Source organism: Cyprinus carpio, chromosome A21, assembly GCF_018340385.1.
Source record: "Cyprinus carpio isolate SPL01 chromosome A21, ASM1834038v1, whole genome shotgun sequence".
NCBI classification, from domain to species: Eukaryota; Metazoa; Chordata; class Actinopteri; order Cypriniformes; family Cyprinidae; genus Cyprinus; species Cyprinus carpio.
In genome coordinates, this window is record NC_056592.1 from 13515817 (window position 1) to 13537125 (window position 21309).

The 21309-nt window shown below is 35.8% G+C and overlaps 2 protein-coding genes across 2 annotated transcripts; both read left to right on the forward strand.

Moving 5' to 3' along the window:
• The first annotated feature begins 2475 nt into the window (after positions 1-2475).
• On the forward strand, positions 2476-12192 carry esrra (estrogen-related receptor alpha). The gene is made up of 7 exons (XM_042710932.1): positions 2476-2498; positions 5708-6097; positions 6668-6787; positions 6908-7021; positions 7176-7343; positions 9910-10179; positions 11501-12192. The coding sequence occupies exons 1-7, from the start codon at positions 2489-2491 to the stop codon at positions 11752-11754; spliced, it is 1326 nt and encodes a 441-aa protein (XP_042566866.1). The 5' UTR covers positions 2476-2488; the 3' UTR covers positions 11755-12192.
• Positions 12193-17248: 5056 nt separating this feature from the next.
• Positions 17249-21130, forward strand: prdx5 (peroxiredoxin 5). The gene is given in 7 exon segments (XM_042710935.1): positions 17249-17306; positions 17309-17355; positions 19314-19448; positions 19863-19994; positions 20123-20161; positions 20290-20345; positions 20796-21130. Coding segments are annotated over 7 exon segments (558 nt in total). The 5' UTR covers positions 17249-17263; the 3' UTR covers positions 20902-21130.
• The last annotated feature ends 179 nt before the right edge of the window (positions 21131-21309 follow it).

Sequence of the window (21309 nt, forward strand, 5' to 3'; positions counted from 1 at the left end):
TTCATAGCAGGTGACTTACAAGGAGATTAGAGTTACTAAAGATCAGATTTATTGGCGAGTATTTGGGCTGCTTCAACCTGATTTTTGTCTTTAAATATAATGTTTAATGTTAAAAAAGCTCTACCAACTTAGTTTATTTGCATGTTTCTCTCATTGTCACCCTTTAAAGTTATATCTGAAATCAGCTAACTGCACCGAAGTCCCTGGGTTAGTTGAGCAATGTTCATTCAATATCTTAATACATAATACCTTTTTATGTGATTTTGTTAATCTTATCACACAGTATTCTTACTTTTGCTCAGTATTGTTTTAGTATCATTAAGATTTTTTTTGTTTTGTTTTATTAATATTTTGGATTAGTTTTTATATTTTCCATTTTATTTTAATTTTAATTAAGGTTTGTGTCAGTTTTATTATAATTCTTTTAAATATGTCTATATATCATGGGAGGTTTTTTGTTTCAGTGTTGACGTAATGCTTAGAGCACATTAAGTTAAATTTAAATGTTTTTTTATTTTTACATTTAAATTTATTTTTAATTTTAACAAAACATTATAAATTTAATTCTTAAATAAATTTTAATAAATTTAAATCTTCAATATATTAAATTATTTTTAAAACACTGCATTTGATTTTTGAAATGTCTATGATGGAAATTTTTTTATTACATTTTAGTTTTTTGTAGTATGTCCCGTTTGACAACAAAAAATAAAACTAGTTATAAATAAAATTAATCCATGAACTTGCTAAATGGTCTCTCAGCTGTGAAGCACATTTTCTTCATGTGTATTTGCTGTCACAATGGTCTCTCAGCTGTGAAGCACATCTTCCACATTTACATTTAACTTCATAATTTCACACAAAGATCATTTGCAGTCACACAAATATCCTTCAAACCCCTCCAACTACCCTTAAAACCCCAACATTTAATATAACTGACCTTCAAAACCCTCCAGAGACCGGACCCACTTGTGTCAGAGAGCGGAGGGGAGGGGAATGTTGTGCACAGAAATGATATGAGAGTATCCGATGTCCAGCACACCGTGTGAATATTTGGAGTTTCTCCCTCAGTCAGCAATTAGTTCTAAAACATTAATACATTTTCATAAAAACAAAGAAATTCTCCCCCACCCAACTAATCATTTATAACTAATGTAGTAGATGTGATGTAAAGAAAAACATAGATACGGTGTCATAGAAAAGACACCTTCTTTCTTTGCGTGAACATTATGGGGTGTTATGCAAATCTTCCCCTACATAGAGACGTTATTGACATTGGCCAGGGGAATAGAACGAGCCGTTTTTTTTTGGTTGACTCTTGAACTTTTAAAAAGAAAATACATCAACATTGGAGATATTTAATGCTTCGACCACTTTACAGATCTTCTTTATGCAATGCTTTTATGGGATCATTAATCCACTTCAAATCTATATACGAATATGCTCATGAGTTTTAATTTAGTTTTAGTTTCGAGATGAAGATGTGGTTCAGACTAATGGTGGTTTCGGTATTATTTATCATTTAGCCACTTCATAGCAATTTGCGTCTCTGCTGATGCAATCCAATAATTAAGGCCTTATTTTGTAATGCATAGATCTTTCATGTATATTCAGTCTCATACATTTTTTGATGACTGACTGATTTTCTCTTTCTTGCCAGGGTTCCTGATGCCCAGTTTGAACTGACCTGTAGTCTTCTGACACCAAAAGAAAGAGAGGATTTTCAGTATTCACAAGACTAAAGACCTTTGGCTTTTAAGCAAAAGGTAAGCTAATAGTTGTAAATATTTTTTTTCTCTTATTTTTATTCATACTCTGATTTCTGTATTTTTAATCATATATGCCTTCTTTAAAGGACTAATGTAACACTTTAAAATATAAATTTAAAATAAAAATTCTATTTTTAAGCAATCAAAATCTGAGGATCTAAAGTAGCAATAAGAATAACAAAAACAAATATATAAAATACCAAAGTACATAATACTAGAAATCTATACCTGAAATCATAACTCTTAATTCAAATAACTTTCCTCAGTGCATATAACAATCCCCCTATAACATAAAACATAATAAAATCCTTGAGCTGAAGAAAAACAAACGACTTGCCTCACCTCATCGCCCCATCCCCTTCCCTTTTACTATAATAATAAAATTGATTAATCAGTCACTAATGCTAAAGCCTTTTCTATTTATCAATCATTATTGCGTGATTATTTGAATGTAGTTTGTAAAAATGCGTGGCTGCAGTGCTCACGAGCAGCTCTCCTCCCTCCTGCAGGCAGCCTGTGACTCATGACACGTTTGTCGGGGGAAAGTGAAGTTCAAAGATGCACACAGCTAACTTAACTAAGCTTATTCAGGCATGTTTATGAGAACACAGGACAGATTTCCTTAGTCTTTGAAAGCCGGTGAGTCAATGAATAGCTCAAAGAATTTTGGATACATGTTCCCCGGTAGAGACGTTTGGAGGAGGTGGGACTGATCTTGAATGAGTAAAGGTATGTTAGCGAAAGCTAAGCTAGTTTAGCGTGTTCTTATAAGTAGACAACAATACAAAAAAAACAAAAAAAAAAATTATAAATAACTTATTAAACGTATCAAATAAATTGAAAAATCAATCCTGAAGCAAATAGAATAAATGTAAGAAAGGAGATATACTGTAGGAAATGTTTGAATTGGTTGATAAAATTATTAAATAGCACGCTGAATATTGCTGTTTTCATATTCACACTAGCTATCTACGACTCGTGAACAAATTGTTATTTTTGAGTCATCTTTTTAGTGAACCGGACTTACTGTCCGAGCGGTTCTCGAGTGAACAACTCCGACTCTTTGAACCGAGAACCGTCGTGATCGATTCGTAATGAACAGAGAACCGAGTGATTTGATGATATAAGAGAATCTGAAGTGGAGAAGATTTGAAAGTTGGATCGAAAAATAAGTTGCTTTTATAGCTGAACAAACTATATTTACTATTAATTTATGATTACAAAAATATATTTACGATTTGACTGTATAACAGTTATATCAACACGCAGACAAGCTATTTGGTTTTATAAAAAATGGCATTTTATTACCACGTGGAAAAACTCCGTGAAGAAATGTAAATGGGTGTTAGTTTAGTGTAAATTAACGTTATATACAAACTAAATTGAGACATGTGGAACATAAAATAACTGAACAAGGAGGGTAATTATAATAACTCTCTTATTAATTAAACTTAATAAACAACAGTATGTGCAAATGGAGCGTTTTAGAGCATAAAATATGCCGCGTCGAGATGACAGGGCCACGTGATTACGTAATAACGCGATGACGCAAAGCAGCCGCTAAATCGTTTTAAACCGGTTCTTTGGAACGAACTGTTCGAAAGAACCGACTCAGGTAAAAGTGCCACACCACACATAAAAACAACAAAACCCAAAAAAAAGTCCCCCATTAAACTCCTTCGTTTTCATGTAATGAACCGAATCGGATGTCGCACATCGGTTGGAACCCCTTCAACACATACGCAAGAGACTAACGACTGTCTTTGGCACCACATGATCAGTTTGCACCTTTTCCTTTGTAGTCTGTCATTTACATGTGTTTGAACGGGAACGTTCCTCCGTCATCCGGTTCCATAAGTTTGATGAGGGATTTAGAGATCTCAGCTTGTCTTCACAATGAGCGATTGAATCATTTTCATTTGAACAGACGCAACTCAGCAAACCCCACCCTCACTGAAGCCACGTGGTAATTATTAACTTCAAAACAGAACAAGTTAAATTCAAACTTTGTAAACTCCACAATTGTTACTGTGGGTTTTCTTAAACTGAGAAGCAGTTCTCTCACATGTTCCATGTTTATCATACAAGCGGTCTTTTCCGGTGGTGTAGGTTAAATTCAAAGTTCGGGTGTTATGCAACTGTGGCAGAATGAACGTGTTTGGCAGAAAGTACAGTGGACTCGGAGGCATTGGGGCACAGTTACATTCTGCACACTCGCCAAAGTTGCAACATAGTACACACAACCAGGTGAAAGGGGAATAGTGTGTGTGTGAGTGTGTGTTGTCCACCGAGGACAAATTAAGGAAGAAATGTAGGTTTTTGACCATAATCTGAGTGGCAGACAATGAATAGTCATGATATGAGTCAGTGTATGTGCATTAAACTATGTATAGTTCATACAATGTATGACTAGTATCTGAATCAGGAAGTCCACAAACTCTGTATTGCTCCAATAATCCTGAGGGGCAGATGTCATTGCTGGTTGTCTTCACTACTTGGCAGTTGTTCTGCTTCTTGGGTAACTTTTTATGTGTTAATGCGATAGAACATTTCTCTTTCTAATGAAATGCTTAAATTGGCAAGATCAGCAAATTTAAGAAATGGCATAATAGGGTCAGTTTTTCCCTGAGGGGGGTTTGTGAACTGTGGGTACCGTTTCAGAGTCTGTAGGGCATCACTTGTGGAGGTATAATTAGAGGATTGGTTCTCTCTCCTGGATTAATGACCCTAATCTTGTGTGGGAGGAGGCCATGCCATTGGGATTATGGACAGATTTGTGCAGAATTCTGTCACGTCCATATGTGTGTCCTGCTCTCTAGGAGAACCCTTGTAATACATCTTCATCTATTTGAATTGCTGTATGTGATGCATGTAGATATTTTCTTTAAATGGCTCTGTGTAGCAATACTTTAAGGTAATTTATTAATACTGAACCCATGTACTAACAACAGAATGAAAAAAAAATACATATAAAACAAAAAAAAGAATCAAAATAAAGTATTGCCTAAAGATTAAAAACATCTGAATGTATTGCCTGCTTGGAGCTGCTGGTTTGTGAGCATTTCGGGGACTTTCTTACAGTGTCCTCTCTCTTGGGCACTGCTGGGATGTTTGATTAATTGTAGTGAATTGGTTTGTTCAGTGATTTCCATGGAGAAAACAAAGGAAACAGTTCACAGACTTTCCAAAAAAAACGCTTGAGAGAGTGAGGACATATAGGTGCTTGTTCGTTGAATGCTGTCTGCATGCTCAGCATGCACCTGCTTGTGAACTGAATGGAAGGAAAAGAATTAAAGAAAAAAAAAAAAATAAACATCATCTTCAAACAAAAAAAAAAAAAAATCATCTATTTACATTTACCTAAAAATAAAAATTCTAGGCATTATAACATTGTAAGGCCTAATGCACATATTCAATATTTAGATATACATTGGGAATGTTTTTTTTTTCATGCCTGTTTACATTCTTTTAAGACAAACCGATTGTGTTTGCATTATCAACTGATTACCATTACCTCACAATAACCACCAAACACGCACTACAACAACAACAAGACAGTCTTGGATTTAGTTTTGTTCTGTGACAATAAATACACATCACAAATCAACTAATACATTAAAATTAAACATCAAAACATCAACATATTTAAATTCTGACCCTGGTAGATCTTTAAAATAAAATCAAATCTACAATCAAATTAAAAAACCTTAAGAATAAACACCAAGATAAACACGTACATACACCCATACATACATCAAAAATCATAAAAAAAAACTTAAAATCAAATTAAAAAAAGATTTATTTGATTTAAAACAAGATTTTGAAAGTGACCCAAATCAGATGTTGAAACATCCAGTCTTGACCTTCAAGATTTGAAATTTAAACTGTAAAGGTCCCTCTTTTTTTCCTCATTGTCTCACTTTTTTTTTTTTCTATAGGTATCATGTCTTCCAGAGAGCGACGCTCCGACCTGTACATAAAGGCTGAACCCAGCAGTCCCGAGGGAGGAGGTGGTGGCGGCGGGAGGACCAGCCCAGGAGGAGCGTCCTCAGACTCCTCTCAGAGTGGAGGAGGGGGATCCAGAGGAGAAAGTGCTGGCCGCTACTCCCCGCCCCCTTACACGCCTGCATTACGTTGCCATTTTAAAGAGGAGGGTGCGGATGGAGCCGAGGAAGGCTCTACCGGTAGCGGAGGAGGCCGCTGCAAGTATGCGCTAAGCACGCTTCCCAAAAGACTGTGCCTGGTGTGTGGAGATGTGGCATCTGGCTACCACTACGGAGTGGCTTCCTGTGAAGCCTGTAAGGCTTTCTTCAAAAGAACCATACAGGGTGAGCATGTCATACTGCATAACAGATACACTTCTCATTACAGATAAATTGTAAGTAAGCCAAGCCCGCTAGTTGTGTGAATCAGTGTTTCCTGTCCCCCTAAGAGCCACCGCGGCGTCAGCCTCTAGGCAGAACAAATCATATTTATCCAAAATTGAATGTGATTTTACATACCTCAAATAATACCAAGAAAACATGTTTTTCTGTTGCATTGTTTTCATTGAATGAACACAAACATATAGCATGACAGCCATAATCCAATTTGAAAACAAATGTCTTTTATGAGCAGACTCCTTTTAATAAATCAATCAAAAAGACTCACAAGTTAAAGGTTTGAATCATTTTTAAGAATCCTTCCCTGAATTGATTCACTGAACGTTCAGTTAAGTCTCATTCAAAATGGAGCTGTTTTGTGTATCACAATTTTTAAAATTGTAGTAACCTTACTGTCTAGTTCCTATGACATGAAATTAAAGGTATTTTGTATTATACAAATTAAACGCAAATAAATAATTCTATATAAAAAACCGCCCCAGTAATTCCTATAACATCTTCACCTCCATCTAACAGGTAATATTGAGTACAGTTGTCCCGCCTCTAATGAATGTGAGATCACCAAGCGCCGCAGGAAGGCCTGTCAGGCGTGTCGCTTCACCAAGTGCCTCAAAGTAGGCATGCTCAAAGAAGGTAAGGTGGCACCTGGCCAGCACAACCAGTCCTCTCTCTTACGATACATAAGTACCTCAGTGTACAGTGTGTTCCACAGGCAGTGCCAAAATCCTAATCCTCTTTCTGTGTTTGGTGTACCTCTCCGACCGAACCAAATTAGAACGACAGAACTACAAAAGAACAACAGACGCCCAGAGGTGGAGAATGCTACGTACCAGAGTGCGCCGATACCTTTAAGGAAGGAGGGAGAGAAGGGTAATAAATTTTTTTGTTTATTTATTTAGAATTACAAATTTATGTGTAATTTAATTTGTTTATTTTAAACAAACAAATTTTATGGCCTCCAATTACTACTGCATAAACTTGACTTGATTATTCACCTGAGTAATGCTCAGTTTGTTTCTCTCAGGCTCATCCAGCATCATTGTCTCTCATCTGCTGGTGGCGGAGCCAGAAAAGCTGTTTGCTATGCCAGACCCCCTGCAGCCAGACACGGCCCAGCGCACGCTCACCACTCTCTGTGACCTGGCCGACCGGGAACTAGTTGTCATCATCGGCTGGGCCAAGCACATTCCTGGTAAGTGAGAGCAAGAAGAGGAACAGCAAGACGTTTGGCAAAGAGACCATGTCAATGAAGCTATTCTGGTGTCGAGCTACCAATTACTCACTCTCCTGTTACTTCACTTAAGCTACCATGTAGTTCTGCCTGTCTCAGTCTGATTCACTGTCTGATTCACATCGCACTTGAAACTAGAAAGTCATTTCTCGATCTGGTAAGCCCTTATTTGATTGGCTGACTAAGGGCACTAAGGGTTTTATATCATTCTGCCTGAAAACATAGTGTGCGTCTCCATCAGCTCCTTAGTTTAGTAGTCAGGGCAGTGATCAGGGAGGCGGTCTCAATGAATAAAAACACTGCATTTTTATCACTGTGTAAATTAAATATGTTACAAATAAGTTACAAAAGTGATCTAGTCGAGAGCAGCGAGAGATTTTCACTCTTTTGTTGTTTGATTAACATGAATGACAGACAGCGGGAATATTAGACTGCTGTCACTTTAAGAGCTGCCCGGATCCAATATATTGTTACACGTGTTTTCTTTCTCAGCTGTTTGCTTTCACACAAGACTTAAATTACTGTGTTTACAAGGATACTTGCAAAGACAGGCATTGTAACACATGAAAGTGTGTGTATATAGGGCTATAAAGCGCCAAAAATGACTCCGTTCAATACTCCCATGCTCTATGAACACCGTCTTCATGTGTTCGAGGCTCTCTGACAGCATTCAGAAGCAGTCTCTCAGACAGTGCATGCATGTAGTGAAATGAATTCTCATTCACTGCTGATTGCGTTTTAACGGCTTAAAATCACTTGTTTTTAAAACCGCAATGATTAAAACAATTGCAAACAATAAGTTCTCGTGACCACGTAGCACAGGAACATCACGTGAGCGTGTAACCGCAATAGAGATGATAGTCTAAAATCTCTACTTGTTATCTAATGTCTGCCAATTAGTGTCTTCTGGTATATCACCCACTCCTAGTGTACATGATATAGTGATTCTTGACCTAGGGAGCTAAATGAGCCGAACCCTATAGTGTATTAGAATAATGGAGGAGGAAATAATAACTGGATTTTGTCAGGAATCACCTGCCAGTTAAGTGGCATCAAATTGTGTTTGAAACAGCTAGTAAGTATTGTTAAATTCATATACAGTTTGTATGTTCTGCAATTTGTTTGTTAATTCCTGCTGTTTTTATTCAATACAAAATTCATAACCTAATCCATTCCACCCCTAAACTAAATGTAAAAAAAAAACAAAAATAACAATTTTTTTTGCTTTACTTTCATTTACTTTTCTTCAACCATAAATAAATAACTAAATCGACTGAATAAGCTAATTGGCCAGAATAATTTGCACTGTGGACCAGATCTAATGAAGGGCCACTTTTTTTCCACTATAAATAAATAGCATAATTGTACTAATTGTAGTAGAAAAGGTCCCTTGCAATCTGTGCAAAAAGTAGCAGACATCCTCTTCTTGAAATATCCTCTTTTCATTCATGGTTGCATGTTTACTCATGCAAACGGTTTATCTGTGTACTTTTTACTAGGAAGTGTCACTTACTGGCCAAGTTGCACTTATATACTTGGTGGCTGGAAGGAAGGCAAATCATATGCTAATGTGCAAATAACAGGCTAATACTTCAGGAGGCTATGAAAAAGCCAGCTAGAAAACAGTTAGCAGCTTTTTAATCACTGATATTTTCACATCTCTGCACTGCCTGAAAGTGCCAATCAAACACATCTGTATATAAAAAACACCTGAATAAAGAAATATAATAAAATGGAGCACTATAAGGTGAGTCAGAGCTCCAGTCAGAACATGGAAGACTTTTCTCCTAATTGCTGTCCGAGTTCAGTCTTGGAAGGAGCGATTTCAACCGCTTTTTTCAGTCTCTATCTATTTCCAAGACCTCCAAATTTAGAGCACTATTGTGAGTGTCCACCGTGTCTAGGTACTCAACAACAACTCTTATCCCACTCTCTGCACTCCACATACACTAGATCTGAAGAGCGGGCCTTTTCAGTCTCCGTAGGAGGGGAGGATTGTGGGATTAACAGCGCTGACAGAGTCAGAAAGTTGAGAAATGTTTCACATTATGCAAATGAGTGGCGAAAAATGCATCTTTATGAGGTGAAGGTGGTGACATCTGTAAATAGAATTTCAAAAACTAAAACACAGCTAAATAATAAATGCATTATTATGAAAAAACAATATTAATAAAAACATTATAACTATTAATATCTTGTAGCCTTTCTCAATTAAGCAAATATTGCTTTGTAGCCTTTCTCAATTAAGCAAATATTGCTTCAGTTTTTTTAAAAATCAAACATTAAAAAACTTTAACACCCTCTCACTTTTTTCAAACCTCATTTTTTAAATGTTTTATTAATAATACTGACATAAAAGACAGGTCTTTTACGCTAATATTTCAATACTTCGTCACCCCTCTGATTTTTGGCCAACCTTTTGCATTCATTTAAGACGAGCCATCTGTGTTTGTGTATTTTGAGCATGTTTTCTTCTGCACCAGTGGACGTGTGGCGTGAACCGCTCTCTTTTTTCTCCCTCATCCAGGCTTTCTCTCGCTGTCCCTGGCTGACCAGATGTCTGTGCTGCAGTCGGTGTGGCTGGAGGTGTTGGTGTTGGGGGTGGCGTACCGTTCTCTCGGCTGTGAGGATGAGGTGGTGTTTGCTGAGGACTTTGTGCTGGATGAGGAGATGTCTCGTGTGGCCGGTTTGACTGAACTCAACGCCGCCATCAGCCAGCTCGCTCGCCGTTTCAGAGCCCTGCAGCTGGACCGCGAGGAGTTCGTCATGCTAAAGGCCATCGCACTCACCAACTCAGGTGCACTTCCTGTCAAGATTTTCCTATTAATGACTCATTCATTCCGCAGTCTATTTTAATTCCCTGACCAACCGGATACCGTCTGATCACAACCTGCATGACCCGACTGAGTCACCCAGTAATTAAGACCAGAACGTATTCTGTTTTGTGTTGTAAACGTAAATCTCTTGTCACCGTCTGCTTGTACAAATTCATCCCCCACCCGGAAGAACCCATGAAACTTTTGATTACTGTAAATATTAAATTCAAGCCCCGTATCTGCTTCACCCACAGAATCTGTATTTGTTATGCAAATACTGGAAGTTGCATGCTTTGAATATTGAACATACCCGAGACCTCTTACTTACACCTCACATATGTGTGTACATGATAAACATTAACCCCCACCAACAAAACTATTCATGGGGCAGTGACCTTTGACACAAGTGTTAATTAGCAAGAGAGATTCATTTTATATGTTTTGGATTTCTTTCATTGTTGTTACATAATTGCATTTGTATTTTATTGCATTAATCCTCATAAAGCTGTGGCCACATTGGAGCATGCTGAATTTCCACACCCTAACAACAAACATTAATAAACAACAAATCAATACCATTAAATAAATAACAAAGTAAAAAACAATATTATATAACATAGTAAAAACATAATATTTTTATTAAGAAAGGATGCAGTAAATTGAACAGAAGTTCCAGTACTGTTTTCAACATTGATAATTATAAATATTTCTTGAGCACTAAATCAGCATGTTAGAATGATTTCTGAAGGATCATGTGAAACTGAATATCGCAGTAATGGCTGCTGAAAATTCAGCTTTTCATCACAGGAATCAGTAGCATTTTAAAACTGCATTTACTGTGTTCTTTGAATTCAGCAAACATGCAAATCTGTTATTTTAAATCATCCACTATTTAAAAAATTTATTCTCACTTCCTCTGTTTTTCAAAAGTATTCCCTTCGCTCTCTGCCAGTTAATGTCACCAAATGTGATCTAGATACTTTAATGCAGATTTTGGTATAATGCATAAAATGCTGAGTGGAAACACAAAGATACAAAAAATATCCTAAATGCACATAAAAAATGTATGCGCTCACTTGAGGAGGATAAATGTTTTATTTTAGTTAGAATGTTTGTGCATAAAAACATTATAAAAAACATAAACCATAAAAAATCAACAAAAATTAACAATGAATCAAAAATCATAGCTAATATGCAAATTGTTTTTGTGATTTTCACATAAATTAACTTTGCAAGATTAACACATTGGTTTTATTTTGAAATGAAGGTCTAATCACTTGTCGTCGTCTTCCTCTCTTTTAGATTCTGTGTACATTGAGGACATGGAGGCCGTGCAGAAGTTACGGGACCTTCTGCATCAGGCTCTGCTGGAGCTGGAGGCCCAGCGACACCCTGACGACCCCCAGCGTGCGGGACGTCTCCTCCTCACCCTGCCCCTCCTCAGGCAGACCGCTGGCCGGGCCCTCACCACCTTCTACAGCATCAAAACCCGCGGCGGCGTGCCTATGCACAAACTCTTCCTGGAGATGCTGGAGGCCATGATGGACTCACCCTAGAGAAGAGACGACGGATGGATGAAGGATGAAAAAAACGGGCAAAATTTTTGCCTGGGGTCTTTTTGTATGCGCAAGGGCTACAAAAGCCAAAAGAAAACACTTTTTGGGGTTGAATATGAAGAAGACGTTTTGTGTAGCTGTCCGCCGGTACTGATCTTTCACATCCAATGCTCCTCCTTCACTTGATTTCAATGGGTACCACGTCAGCACAGATTAGGGTTAGACACACTTAATATTTATATCAGTGTTAGAGAAACCATGTAATTCATTGTCACTTCACGGCCATCCTGATAAGTGTTTCTAGGAACTAACCATTACTGTAAACTCAGAGAAATTCACGTGCCAAGGGCGCCTACTGAGACTGCAGCAATACGAACTCTTCCATGAATCAAACGATTCAGCGTTATCTCCTTCTTTATCAATGGTAGGCCATCGAAACAAACACAAGTCACTATCACTACAGTTATAACAAAGTAAGCTTTCTTTTTCTCCTTAAAACGGTGCATAAAAGGCACTTGTGTAAAGTTAATAATGTCTTTTATAATGCACTCGCCATACTACAAGTGCTAACTTTGTCCTGCTAGCTTTTAATATAAAACACAAAAAAAAAAAAAACAAACTTTCATTTTACACACACACACTGCAAATACAAATAAAAATCAAAATAATATAATATATGGAAAGCAATATGAAAGATTTCATAACTCATTTGATCTCTGCCATGCCACGTCTTGCTTCAAAACTAAATTTAGTAGTGTAGTCGCATAGCAAGCAAAGTCAGTGTTTTTTTTGGTTTGTTTTTTTTGATTGTAGAAAAGTTTCATAAACCAGGCCGTCCTTTGTATAATAGCTAGAATAGCCAATTGTTTAAAAAGAATAACGTCAAAGTTTTAGGATATGGACTATGTAAATGGGAGATTATGGGTACTAAATGCTGAACTGAACCAACAGTGCGTCTAAATCAGGGTAAACTGGGAGTTCTTTCCTCCTGTAGGCCACTACTGTCGTTGATTTTTGCTGTAATCATTTTTTCTGAAGGCGCGGGACGGTCCGATATCATCCTCAATTCTTCAACACCAACATTCCTTACTATAAAACTTCATTTGTTAACTCACATTCAAAGACTCATTTTCAGTCATTCAGAGGAAAGATCTTAATCTGTACTGTAATCTGTACACGGACGCAGCCAGACAGCCTCCATCCGAGGTTTGTTCTGTGATATTCAGACTGAAAGCCTCTGTCATACAAACAAAAAATAAAAACAAAAAAGAAACACTAACTATTCTCACCCATCGAGCTCGTCTTCGAGACTCTTCGTTCGGCTGTTTTAGGATGTGTTTGCGTTGTCTCCTCATAGTTGTTTGTTTGCAGACACTCGTCTGGTATTATATGCAATCATACTCCGTTCAGAGTGCTACAACTCCTCTACCTTTTATTTATTCTACACATGTGAAAACCGGAGGAAGAAAAGCCAGTTGCCGTTTTGGCCTCTTTACCAATTTAAGTAGTAAAAATGAAAACCACTGTCGTGCAGAGTCAGACCTCGGAGGTGACACCAGATCTTCAGGGTGATTTTTTTTATTTTTTTTTTTTTCACTGTATGCTGTTCGCAGCAGTGATTGTATGAGCGCTTTGAAAGTGGTTCGCTGCAGATACATGCCATAGACGCATAGGTAAAGAATCTTCCAAGGATGATGTTTATGATAGTTTCAGCTCAACAGTAGGGTTAATCTGGGTCTGCAGATTTCTAGTCCAAAATACTGAAAGGACGTGTTGGGATTCAGGCCTTTTGGGTGATCATGAGTTTCTGTTGCTCATTTTGTGCTTATGGCATGGCTTTAGGTTTTGGTTTTCCATATAGACTATGAAGCTTGGCCTCAGGTTTGGTATTGAAATAAAGCAATTCATTTGGGAGAATGTTATGAAATGTCTGTTTTGTATTGAATTGTTTTTTAGATTTATCTTTTTGCAATTAAAGTACTAACTTTAAGACATATGAAAGCCAGTGGACGTTATATTCCTGTGTTCATTTTCGCTCAGTATAGTATTGCAGATTTCAGGCACTAATATGTGTTTATCACTGCAGAACTTTCTCTATTTTTTATTTTTTTTTTCTTAAAATTATTAAAACCTCCAAATTTTCTGTAAATTTAAATTTATTATATTTCGATAAACTCAGTTTAATTTTTTTTATTCAGTCTATATGCATTTATCAAAACTGAAGGAAGGTTTTTTTTTTCTTTTTTAACATTTCAGTCTGTTTTTTCTTTTGTGCACAGGAAGTTAACGTCTCTCCTAAGTGGTTATAGGGATGTCATGGACTGTACATAACCATGAATGAGTGGGTCCATTCAAAGACAGCTGTAAAATATGTCAATGTTTGTCTCAATAATAACTCTAATATAAAGATGATATTACAGTAGTGTTTTCATAATGGTAAGCATTATATAAAGCCATTTTCTCTGTCAGACTTATATGATTGAGAGATAAATTAAATTCATGGCTAGGTGTTTTTTGTGTGTCTGTGTATATTTATGTAAATGAGCAATACCAGAATTTACCAAAATATTTGTTTTCACATTTTTCTGTATATTGATATACTGTAAATCAAACCTCAACAGTAACACTAGTGATAACAGTCAATAGTAATAATAAGAACTACAGTAAAGAACAAATCAATATTTGTATTCCAAAATGTTGTATTTAAAAGATTAAAATCTATTTTTTACTCAATTTGCGGATGTTTATTAATATTATTGTTCTGGTATCTGTGTGAGTTGAAGTCAAATGATTGTAAACGTCTGTGCTTTTTTGTTTCCTTTTTGTAAAGCTCAGTGGTTCCGCAGTATAACTGTTTCAACACTTTGTTCATATTGAATCACTGTGAAGAGAAAGCAAACACTAAAACACCACAGGAAAAATAGAGGTATTTTAAAATATTGTCAAATAAAATAACACTCGTAATAAATTAACACTTCATTTCATTACCATGTCTTTTTGCCATCATCTTGTCTAAATTTTTGTGGTTATGTGCTGTATGACAGCACACGCGTGGACGCGACCAGCGGGGATACAGCGCCATCGTGAGGGCTAAAGAGTCACACTCGCAGTCTCTAAAGTTTTAGGGCTATTTTTTGTTGGGATGCTGGGAGCCTTTTATTTTATTACGTTTATATATATATATATATATATATATAAGAAAAACTGTTATTAAACAGCATTTAACACTAAAATATTTATCCTTTACTGCATATGAAGCTGTAGATAAAATTGATTCTGGGTCAAGAAGTAATCTCTTTTTAATGCCTTTAAAAATATTGTGTCACACTGTAAGGGTGATGATTTTTTTTCTGGTGTTCCTCGGATATTTGAAATTAAACACAGATGGTTTCAGCTGAAAAAGGTCATTTTAAAAAAGACTTTCAGGATGGGAAATTTGGTACAGCAGTTTTTATCCTGTGGGGAGACATAACTGTATTCCTATGACAAATTATATATTCTGAAACTGTGCCAAGCCATTATTCCCATAATTATACAAGTCATTATGCCATTATTTGGCTACAGTAATTATTTTGTATTAAAAGTTGCCCCATATTCAGCATATTTCCCTAACTGAGCATTCTGTACGACATCAAAATAATTTTAGGAATAAACCTGTATTATTTCCAGCATGATTAATTGGAATTCTTATTGTGTTAAAGGTGTGAAAGAGGTAGTACATACCTTATTTCATCTGTAAATATTACTGGTGTCCACTGCTAACAATTTCAAATTCTAAGCCCTCTTATTAAAAATTACATTTAATAATTATGATTTGCTCTCTTGACCTGTGGGCAGATAGAATCGGTTCCCCATTCATCCTACTTACTCCAGCCCTGCCGACATATTTCATGAAAACTTCTATCTATCAATATTTTTCAATATTCAATTTGTAGGTAAGATGATGTATTATTTTAAAAAAGAAAAAAGTCATGCCTCAACCCAGTCATCATATTTTCCCTTTTATTATTGCAAAACTCAAAACACAAAGAAAAAAAACCCAGTTGTTGCAACAATTACATCTTCCTCCTTCCAGAAACTAAGGTTTTTTCTCTTTTATCACATTGTTTTAAGCTTTATGCTGTTATGTTTGTCAGCAGTGGTTGATCAACTCTGTTACCATGTTTATATAGTTTGGGGTCAGTAAGACTTGTAATGTTTTTTAAAAAAGTCTCTTCTGCTCATCAAGGCTGCATTTATTTGATCAAAAATACAGAAAAAAAAAACAAAAACAGTAATCTGCCAAAATGTTATTACAATATGAAATAATGTTTTCTATTTTAATATCCTTTAAAATATCATTTATTTCTGTGATGCAAAGTTGAATTTAAATCAGCCATTACTCCAGTATAAAGTGTCACATGATCCTTCAGAAATTATTCCAATATGCTGATTTATTTTTAGAATTATCAATGTTGGCAACAGTTGTACTGCCAAATATTTTTTTGTTGGAAGCGATACTTTTTTTCAGGATTCTTTGATGAATAAAAAGTTAAAAAGAAGAGCATTTATGTAAAATAAAAATCTTTTCTAACAATATAAATCTTTTCTATCACTTCTTAACAATTTAACACATCCTTGCTAAATGAAAGTTTTAATTTCTTTCAAATAAAGAAAGAATAAAAATTTACTGACCCCCAAACTTTTGAATGGTAGTGTATATTGTTAAAAAAGATTTCTATTTTAAATAAATGCTTTTCTTTTTAAGTTTTTATTCATCAAAGAATCCCGAAAAAAAAAGTATCACAGGTTCCAAAAAATTATTAAGCAGCACAACAGTTTCCAGCACTGAAAATAAATCAGCATATTAGAATGATTTCTGAAGGATGTGACACTGGATTAATGAGGCTATAAAATCAGCTTTGCATCACAGCAATAAATTAGATTTTGATGTATATTAACATAGAAAAACTTTATTTTACATCATAATAATATTTCACAATATTAAATTTTTCCTGTATTTTTAATCATATAAATGCATCCTTGATGAGCATAAGAAACTCCTGTAAGAAACATTCAAACATTTGACCGGTAGTGTGTGTGTGTGTGTGTGTGTGTGTGTGTGTGTGTGTATATATATATATATAATAAATAAATAAATAACACAAAGTAATATATTCATATATTCACATCTGTATAAATATCAGCATTGACTCTCTTTGTGAAAAGCACATTGTAGTTTGATTTGACGTAGAGATCAAATAGAATCTCAGCATATTTGAAATGTGTGCAATTTATATTAGGCTTTGCACACAGACTAAAAAAAAGTGATGTGAAGGTGGGTTTTTTTTTCAGCATTAACAGTTAATCACTGTCCTAATACCAGTATATTATCTTTAATAGTGTAATAAAGTTAAGTAGTCGCAGGTACGCAGGTGCTTTGATGAAAATCGTTCAGTATCGGGGCGGGAGGCGTGCCGGCTTGAGGAGTGCTGTGTTCCCGCAGGCGTTGGTGCTCCTATAAAAACCCATGATTTCCACTCCACTTCTACAGAAAGCCGTCCGTGCCGCTCATTGAATAGACTGCTGCACTCCAGACGCGTCGCTAGCATGCCGATCCAGGTAAGAACTGTAGAAGGACATCCACAGACAGGACTGGCGTTAGCGTTGCGCATGACCATGGCACTATTTTCGCCGCATTATACGCATTAGATGCTTCTGGGATACTGTGGCGGCCATGAGAGTTGTTATTACGCGCACGCGCATTTCATAAGCAATTTCACAAGCTCGGGTTGTTTTTCTGTGGTGTCCGTGATGTTACGTGAGCAGACTGAGATTTTGATATTCAAATGCGATCAGTTAAAGTCAGACATCAGTGAAGGGAGTAAACTATTTCCTTTTAGGCCTGACGCACAACGCGCATGAAGCGGCAGAACCACTATTTATGGAAACTATTGACTTTGATGAGAACGGGAGCGTTCGCGTTGGTCGCGCCGCGCCGCGCGCTTTCTGTGGAGATGAGCTGTTCGTATGACAGCACCGTTACTTCTAGTAAAATATTTACTTATTTATTCAGTATTGAACTAATATGCGCAGCGAGAAGAAATGCAGTTATTTTGTTGCACTTAAGTTTATCCAACAACAACAACATTATCAACGAAACAATATAACAAAGATTTTCATACATCAGCGGACACAAATGTGAACACATCACTAAATAATATGACAAAACATAAATATTACTTTAGGAATTAGGTAGTTATGACCAAAAATGACGAGAAGGGAGAAAATAAATCAATAATATTTTACATAGGCTACATGCTCATTAAAGTATCCCTGTACATAATTTAAAAGAAAATCGAGTGATTAATTATTATTATTATGAATATTATTTAAACTCAGTTTTAAACTAATTCTGGAGTGTGTCAATTATTTGAATTATTGTTAAAATTTTCAATTTTTTTTTTTTTAGGTTTATGGTAAATAGATTTATTATTTATTATTATTATTAACTGAGTTTATGAGGTTACTGTAAATCATCATTTAGTCCCAAGCTATCTAACCTAGTTTCTTTCTAGGTTTCTAAAAAAAAAAAATAGTTTGATAAATTCTATCTACCCTGTTAAAAATAAGACTGTGATTGCCAGAACTAAAAGAAATGGTAGCAACATTTGAATATTTATGGATTCAAATTACTTGTACAGTAAAAAGGTATATTTAATTAAATCTTTTAATATTAATTTACCAAAGTACTAACATATGTTATCTTCCTTTATAATATACTGGCAACCACCATAAAAACACAAGTGGTAGAGAAATCCACGTGATGATGAATAAAAGCTCATCATAAGTAGATGTAACATAAACCCTCTCTGTAAATTATTAGATTACTTCCTTACTCTTTTTTTACTTCCAAGGACTGTACATTTAACAGTATTTAACAGAAATGCTGTGTTAGATCTTTCAGTTTATCAGGTATTTCTACAGGTTTATCTTTATTTGTCTGTTTTTTATTGTTGAAATGACAATCATTTTTTAATGCTTATGTCTGGAGAATTGCACAAATATATTTAATCCATTAACATTTAGTTTGACACTTTCTAAGGTCAATAAACAACATTTGTTGTTATATATATATAAATACATTGGTATTGTTGTATTTTGTATCTCTTTATTGTGTGTGGTAGATCCTGTGGGTTGAATATGTTGTCCTATTGTCTTTTATTTTTACATTTGGACCTTGAGTCTGTAATAAAAGATTGATTGATACCAGGTCCTTGTTGAGAGTGAGTCATGACAGTTTCCAAGCATAAGGTTTTAAAGGTCACAAGAATCATTGTCAAGTCAAGTGTGTCCAAACTTTTTTTTTTTTTGCCTTCTTTCTGTCTCTGGGGTGACAGCGCATGATCTGTGAAACTGGATAGTTTACTGGAACAGTTGTCATCAGAGCTCTTATGTTTGTGTTGCTGTGGAAATGAATTGACTCACTAATAAATAATGGATTAAGACATGAAACTGTTTGATCAGTTTTATGTTTTCTTCTGCATTATTCATGTTGCTGCTGCTTTCATTTTCTTCAGGTTGGTCAACATCTTCCAGATGTACAGGTGCAGGAGGGAGACCCGGGGAACAGCATCTCAATGGTTGAACTTTTCAAGGGCAAAAAAGCAGTGCTTTTTGGTGTGCCAGGAGCGTTCACACCTGGATGCTCAAAGGTACCAACATGGGATCTTCTGGCATTAAGCTGTAACAAACTTATACAACATAGGGTCCATCAATTTTCAATTTTAAGCTAATTTTTGTGGGAAAAAATAACATTAAACAAAAATACATTGTTAACTGCAACCAAAGCTTAAAGTTCATCAATACATCAATAATAATTTTAATGGCTTTGCAATGCATCATCACAAGCTGTACAAATACTGTATAGCTATATGCATGTTAGTAATGGCCAAGCTTGAACTGAGACACTCAGGTGGTCCCTGAAAAAGACCCCTATAAAGTAAGTTTGTGAAAGAAGTGTAATAAATCTAATTTGTGTAATCACATAAGTAAGTTTTGAATAAATGTGCACATTTAGGGTTTTATTTAAGTGTCTTGTTTGTCTTTATTCACTTGTGTTGTCTCAGACTCATCTCCCAGGGTTCATACAGATGGCTGGGGATTTAAGGGCCAAAGGTGTGGATGAGGTCGCATGTGTGTCTGTTAATGATGTGTTTGTCATGTCTGCCTGGGGAAAGGAGAACGGAGCAGACGGCAAGGTGGGAAAACTCTCTGCTAGTAATTAACCTGGTTTTTACTAAAACACAGTCTAATTTGTCTATTTAAGGGTTTAGAAAGACAGACTGGAATTACCCAATTAGTGATTAAACTGTTGATTTTATCATAGGTGCGGATGCTGGCTGATCCCACAGGAGCGTTCACAAAGGTGATACTAGCTTTTGAAGCACCTTCATCTATTGAAATCAGGAAATATCACTGGATTAAATATTATAGTTCACATGCAGTCCCTGTCTGAGATAGATGGATATTATAAACCTCTTTTTCTCTATACAGGCTGTGGATCTCTTCCTGAACAATGATCACTTGTTCCAAAATCTTAGAAATCAAAGGTCACAAAACCGACATCACCAACACAACAAACACAACAATCACCATCATTAATGATTATATCCACTTTATCTTGCAACATGGAAATGCATGATTTTCTGTGAATGTGCAAGTCTTCTGATTCATTAGCTGCTCAAAAAAAAAATGTAAACACAATGCAATAAACAGTAAAACTATTTGCACTATAAACCAATGTGTTTTGAAGTACAACAGTACATTAATATTATGGAAGAAATACCAGTTTGTACTCTCAAGCAGCATAACACCATAATGTTTTTATACAGCTAGAATAACTGTAATTGGACGAAACAGGAAGCCTTACAAATGGCCACAATCACTCTTATGTTAAAAATATGGGATAATTCTCCATAGAATGTGAATGTTAATTTTCATGTGGAACTGACACTTTCACTTCTCAATTGCCTCTGCTGATCCTGGTTGTGAATGTGCAGGTATGCCATGCTGATTGAAGATGGAGTGGTCAAGAAGCTCAGCGTGGAGCCTGATGGGACAGGCCTGACCTGCAGCTTGGCTCCAAACTTTCTCAGTGAGATTTAAGAGTTCCTGGTTGTTTACAGTCTGTCACCCTCGTCATAGACCCACAATTGCCCAATTATCATTCCAAAAACAGTGCAACGGAAATTCCTAACAATGAACAACACTATTGCATATACTGTGGGGAAACCCATGTGAGGAACTAACATGTTTACTTGGAGCAATAATTCATTGCTATACCTACAGTATATTGGTTACCAAAGCAGCAATAAACATTTTCCTCATAACTGCATCCAATTTGGTGAGATTTTTTGAAGCATTTCATACTTCTAGTATTATAGAAGGAAAACAATATATGGGTGCCCCTATAATGCAAATAGCATTTGTATTATAATAATGTATAATGATGAAAATTGTCTTTTCCTTCTTAGCTGTAATTCACAGTTAAGTATGATTCACTCTTACAGTCTA